Source organism: Cebidichthys violaceus, unplaced genomic scaffold, assembly GCF_023349555.1.
Source record: "Cebidichthys violaceus isolate CVI_PGR_0920_01 unplaced genomic scaffold, fCebVio1.0.p SCAF_10, whole genome shotgun sequence".
Taxonomy (NCBI): domain Eukaryota; kingdom Metazoa; phylum Chordata; class Actinopteri; order Perciformes; family Stichaeidae; genus Cebidichthys; species Cebidichthys violaceus.
In genome coordinates, this window is record NW_027176263.1 from 15973173 (window position 1) to 15980045 (window position 6873).

At 37.1% G+C, this 6873-nt stretch overlaps 1 protein-coding gene across 1 annotated transcript; it reads right to left on the minus strand.

The window, feature by feature from the left end:
• Window positions 1–3313: 3313 nt before the first annotated feature.
• Window positions 3314–6469, minus strand: si:ch211-76m11.7 (uncharacterized). Its single transcript, XM_068727587.1, has 6 exons — window positions 6412–6469; window positions 5504–5582; window positions 5303–5368; window positions 4927–5046; window positions 4607–4810; window positions 3314–4054 (listed from the first exon to the last, which is right to left on the minus strand). Exons 1-6 carry the CDS (start codon window positions 6412–6414, stop codon window positions 4008–4010), a joined length of 519 nt encoding a protein of 172 aa, XP_068583688.1. The 5' UTR covers window positions 6415–6469; the 3' UTR covers window positions 3314–4007.
• Between the last annotated feature and the right edge of the window lie 404 nt (window positions 6470–6873).

Here is a 6873-nt window from a genome sequence, read left to right on the forward strand (position 1 = left end):
ACTAAAGTGGAACAGGAAGGGAGGGGCCGTCACGAGGACACAGGAAACAGTTCACAAGTTGCTTTGCATTGAAGTTCATATCAAACAATATCCACCTTATCAATCCTGTAATAAGGGTCCAAATATGAAAAGATGTAGAAATATATAAATAAACAGAGTGAGTCACGAGGCATCGAGAAGAAGAAACAACCAGTTGAGTGAATGTACTGAGTTACATTCCATCAGTGGGTTTGTGGCAGTAAGAGATTGAGGAAGGAAACAAAAAAGGGAACAGAAACATTCAAGTCTCAAGATGACTTTGACATTTGATTACACAAGAAGTACGCACTGAAAGTACTTCATATTAGTGGTGCATGTAGTCTATAAAGTACTTTATACAAAAATAAAAAGTTAAAGTTCATAAACTACTTATGGAAGAAAAGGTTTTTATTTCACATCAAAGTTAAGACAAAATGGCTGAATCTTAGTCTCTGGAAGGAACTTTGGCATTAGTTAATTCAAAAGGTACACAGTAAAAGTACTTCTTAAAAGGAGGAGTCCCCCCCACCACCACATAAGGGAACACATTTCCATAACACTAATGAACCTGATATTAAAGTGTTTTTAAGGAGACAGACACTCTGCTTTATAAAACCAGTCATCAGCTCAAACATGCTGCGTTGGTAAAGTGTCAGTTAGTAAGGTTTCACACAATCTATACTCAGAACTATCCGAACTCAGAACAATATTCTCAGCTTTGTTCACTAGAGGGCAGCAGAGGTCTTTCCTCACAAAATCATTCAGAATATTTCAACAAACTTGGCCCCGTTAGATTCACACATTCTGACATTTGTCACTACATATTCTCCATCAGCTGTGAAATCAGTCAGAGTGAACAAAAGTAACTTTAAACATAATATAGGAGGAGCTTCTTTTTATAATATGGTGGATTATGAGACAATCAGCCCCTAAAATACCTCACCAGCTCTCCTTCATAGGAGCAAGACACACACTTTACAGTTGTTTAGCCTCTTTTTGTTGTTTTATGTCTTTGTAGTTGTTTTGAGTCTCTTTGTAGTTGTTTTGAGTATCTTTGAGTCTCTTTGCAGTTGTTTTGAGTCTCTTTGTAGTTGTTTTGAGTATCTTTGAGTCTCTTTGCAGTTGTTTTGAGTCTCTTTGTAGTTGTTTGTATCTCTTTGTAGTCATGTTGAGTCTTTGTAATTGTTTTGAGTCTCTTTGTGGTTGTTTTGTGTAACTTCCACTGGTTCAGGCAGACTTGAATCAAAAAGCCTGACAATGAGACAGTTGAAGGAAAGTTCAGTTTATTTATCATGTCGGGCGAGATCAAAACCAGGAGATCAGTCACTCAGGATACCAAATCTGAAAAGGTTCAGGTAGAAAATCCAAAGTCCAAGAACCAGACAAGCAGGGTCAGAACAGGCAGATCAGATAACATGGACTAGGAAACACTGGAGAGTTTGACAGAAACATACAAGACAATCTGACAAGGACCGAGTGAAAGTAGACTTGTAACAATACTGAGGGACTAATGAGAGGATGAGCTGCAGGTGAGGAGACGGTCGGGGAAGACCAGAGGTCTCATTTATGAACCAGAGTGTAGGATCCACACTGAATGTTTGTTTACGTTGAAATGAGGAAATGCACATACAAAATATTCAGATTCATAAAACCTTGTGTATTCCTGCTAGTGAGCTACTTCCTGGTTTAAATCTCAAATCAAGCTGTAAATGTGAGCAGCTGGTTCAGCCTCACACCCCTCCCTCTACACGCCCACATTCAACCATCAATGGTGAAAGCAAAGCACCTTATGAATGTTGATGTATAGAAATGAGCTGCTGATCAATGAATGAACAAAGTTGTGTTCACTGCAACGACTTTACTCACAAAAACTATATGAAAACTAAGACCATACTTGGTGATTTATGCAGAGTTTTAGAAGATTATGAATAACTATTGACGCTGTGTTCTGCAGTTCTTTGACATTAATTAATTTTATCTTACAAAGATGATCATTTCCTCTGAAGAGGAGAACGCTCTCACCGAAGAGTCTCTGTGGCCTGGAGGATGAACTGTTCCTTTAATATATATATATATTATACTTTTCCACGAAGTGCAGTACACTGTAGTACTTTCTCCAGACTGCAGTACACTGTAGTACTTTTCCTCGTACTGCAGTACACTGTAGTACTTTCTTTCGTACTGCAGTGTACTTCATGTCTGTAACACAAACAGGAAGTGACTTCACCTGCAGCAGGAAGTGACCTCACATATGCAGCAGGATGTCCTCCTGATTCTCTGCTTCTTGTTTCCTGCTCCTCTGACGACACCAGCTCTCCACCAATCACAGCTCTTCGGAGGCAGGCTCTTGTGGGGCCTTCAGGTGCTGTAGGAAATGTCTTATATTATATTTTTTTGTGGAATAAAAAAAATCCCCTTTACAAATTCACAAATCAAACACTAAAGTGATGATATGTTTGAAACAATATAAAACAAAATTCGTTTTTTTCATGAAAAATCAATAGAATAACATTAAAAATCAAGTTACATGAGATGTTAAAATCTGAATGAACTCTGTTATTATTACATCACTTCCATATGTTTTAAGTCTATAATCTATTTTTCTGTAATCTGAACACTGATCTTTTATATTTGTATCTTCTTCAGTAACACTTTATTTTAAGGTACATCTATTCACCATTAATTAGTTGCTTATTAACATGCAAATTAGTAACATATTGGCTCTTAATTAGTCATTATTAAGTACTTATTAATGCCTTATTCTGCATGGCCTTATTATACAACCAGTAAGCCATCAACTAAGAGTCTTCCCTCAATAACCTCAGAATTATTGCTTATTAGTACTAAGTAAGGAAGTTGTTGTATATGAATTACGATCTCAATATGTTTTGCTTAGTATGGACTTTATAAGGTGGTAGTACCCCAAGAATAGTTATTCTCCCTTAACACCACTTAGTGAATATGGTCTGTTCTTACATAACAAAACACAAAACTACAAATGTTAATAGTGTCCAAATAACTCTAAATTAAGTCTTTCTTACTTAGAATATGTTCCCCATACTAAAGTGACATCTTGATCATTACTAATTCACTAATAGTTGAACACTTATTAACCAACACATGTTCCCTAATCTAAAGTTGCCTCCTTTTCACAATTACTTAATATATTATAGCACATAACTACTGCAATAAACAAGTGATCGGTTACACCTTTGAAAAAATGGATCAATCTATAGGTTCCCTCTCATTCAGTGGTAGAATAACAAAGACAGCACAAGTACAAATACCTCATTTATTAAACCACTGGTTCAGGTTTTCCCAAGGCTGACAACAAATACTGCTCAAACAGGTAATGGGGTCTTCCTGAAATTTCAAACACTGACAACTGTATCAGTGTATGTAAATATGTCATACAATATGATATCAAATGTATAAGCAGGTCATACTGTATGATAATACAGTTACTCTATTGTTGAAAAACACTGCACAATATAAAGTACAAAAATACAAAAAATTGAAATATAAAAAATATAAAACCTGCACAGCTCAACATGACTTGTCAAAGGTTAGAACAAATGTACTGAACTGTACAAACATTGCACTTCCACAGCCTAAACTTGCTCTATAATTACTGCATCAGGTGAGTTATTCCCCTGTGCACAAATATTTCACTTTTCTAATACAATATAACAGAATTTTAACTGAACAAAGAAGCTCACTTAAGTCTTAATATTTCATCAACAAGGGGAGGAGTTGACATTTGGCCTTCATGTCCTCTATAATGCTCTTCTTCTCAGGGGTTATGTGCGTTGCACACCTCTTAGCAAAGGACTGCAGGGTCTCAGTTGCAGGATCATACTTCAGGGTGTTGAAGGTTACAGGATCCACAGTGTTGAGCTCTGCAATTGCAGCAGTCATCTTGATGGTTCCCCGGTCCACGCCATCTATTCTGAAGGCTTCAGTCATGGTGCGGACTTTGCTTAAGCTTTTCAAGACTTTTTTTTATATCTGCTGATAACCTCAGCTGGCCCTTTCACTGAAAAATATATAAACCAAAAACAAAGAACACGAAAAATGAGCACAAACCACGGCTTAAGGTCAGCTGAAATTGCTCAAACTGGTCACTTCTCTTTTGATAAAAGTATGAAGCATATTCTAGTAATTGAAGAATCTGCTCATCTCCTGATATGATTCCACGCACAATATGTGGTTCAGAATTCAATACAAAAATGATACTCTGTAAGATCTGTTTAGTTGGTAAGTCTTATGGTTCCGAATTATGTTTAATTCTGAGAGACAAATCTTTCTAGCAATACATTTAATGATGGATAATAATTAGTGTGAATGCTGCAAAATAAAATGGAGCTTTATTTTTGATGAAAGCCAAATTTTTGACTTTAGACATTTAATTTTTATTTATCATCAGATTCCTAGTATATTCAGAATCTAGAACTGAAGATCTGTATTTTTGCCTCATAATTACTTCAGGACATATTTATAACAGCTCTTCCAACACTTTTATTAATACTTATTTTTCATGACCACTTGGTGCTAACAGGGCAGGTGGTTCAAGTTATGCCATTCTTACCTCTTACATGAGCTTTTCCAGGCACAGCCACAGTTGCAGATGCAGGTGTCTGTGTCCGACGTTTCTTCCTTCTTTGGATGAGAACATCACTGTCCGAGGACTCACTGATGTCTGGAGAAGATGGGGGAATGACGTCATCTTCATCCATGTTGCCATCATCATCATCCTCGTTGTCGTCCTCCAAAGTAAATACTTTAGGTTGAGCTTTGATCAAATAGAGGATAGATGAGACAAAGATCAGATTGTTAAGAAAATATATCACACCGTTCATTACAATTACATTATATTTTGCAGATACAAGTTGCTCCCAAATCACTCACATGATCTCTTCTTTCCCATGATTTGCTCACGCAAGAAATTGCGCTCTTGCTCAAGATCCTTTATTATTTTTTCTTGCCATTGGATCCTGGCTTCCAGGAACTCCACTTTGGAAATTGATCCTTAAAAACAAGAGAGCAGGATACAAAAAAGATTATGATTTGACAGTATTAAATGAGTGAGACAGAGAGAGAATGACATGCATGCAACAAAGGTAGTGGACCAGATATGGTGTGTGCCTTAATTTGATTTGTAAGCACACACATGTATACTGACAAAATCTGCCAACAACTTTAATCTCAGGCGCAAAAATCACGCAAGAAATGAAACTCATTTTAGACAACAAAGATACACTGCTAGAAAATGAGAAATCATTACCGGATCCAATGCTGCTTATGCTGCTGCAACTTGGAGCAGAGCCTTTATCTCCTTTATCTTCAGGACCTACATTATGGCATAGGTACAACAAAATGTATACATATAACATATGAATAGATGACTTTAAACGTTTAAACACATTTGGACAAGATAATTATTTAAGTATTACAGTTCCTTGAAAGTTAACAAAGAAAAATTTACCATCCAGATCATTTTTGGTCACCTCTGTCATCGAGTCATCTTTAGGGACTTTTAGGGACATTTTCTTCTTTGCCTTAGGCTGTAAAAATATAAATGAATTAATGTAACTTAATAATAATCTACACAAGATTCAAAAGCTCTTCTTGTTCAATGACTGCATAGTGCATAATTTATTTTTCATTATAAAATGTGGTTCATACCAGAGATGGGACCAACTCACACATGTGCAAGTCTCAAGTAAGTCCCAAGTCATTTTTCTTTGGGCACGTCAAGTCAAGTCAAGTCAAGTCCAAGTCAAGTCCTGCATAGGTCAAATCAAGTCCAAGTCAAGTCACCTTATTATTGCAATTTCACCCGCAGAATCTAATCTAAATAAAGTGTAGACAATATATTAGAATAGAAGAGAAGAGAAAATCTATTCTGTTCTATCATGACAACACCATTCTCAGTCTGTACTCATACAAAGTAGTTTTAGATAATAATTTGATATTTTATATTCAATCCCCCCCTCTCCCTCTCTCTCCCACTCCCTCTCTCTCTCCAGCGGTCCTTTCAAAATAAATGCATAAAAAGTCCGGAAAAAAAAACAAAAAAAAAAAACACCGACTGAGCTGGTGCCTTGCCGGTGAGAAATTCAGCGGTGGGCCGGTGGCGTTATTTTTTGTCAAGTCAAGTCAAAAGTCATCAAAATAGCGACTCGAGTCCCCATCTCTGGTTCATACTAAGTTAAAGCATTACGCACCTGCACTCAGCTAGCTTAACATTACATTAGCTAATTAGCCTCGACACTGCAGATAAACGGGAGGGTTTACTATTCTTGAACTATGTAAACGGCCCGGGGACGGGTGTTATGATGTGCTTACAAAACTCAGGGGGACTTTCAATTAACAGGCGAGCGCTTAACTTACCATTTTTGTTACACGAATTTCCCTCTTCACTCTCCAAGCGGTGAACGAAACAGCAAATAGCCACCTCTCACCTTCTCCGGATCTTTGACGTGACAGGTGGCTCCCTTTGGATGATTGGATGAGGATGTCACATGACGGCAGAGTAACAGTCAATGATTGGATGAGAGCAACACATCGGAGGAGCACGGCTACGGATTGGTAGATTCTTATGTCAGTCATTACTCTACAAAGTGGGTCACTTTGCGCCTTTTTTGAAGCAGGACTGCGAGGTTGAAACCCATTCCATATATAATAGGAACAAAAAAAAAAAAAATCGCCATGGTATGAGATAAAACAAAAAAATGAAATTATCAGAAGAAGATGTTGGGTTACGGGTTTTTGAGTCGAATACATTTTAGACAGTGCCCCAAAGAAAACTACAAATTCACCAGATGGTTAATGAGAGAAGGCCTACTTCGAAAA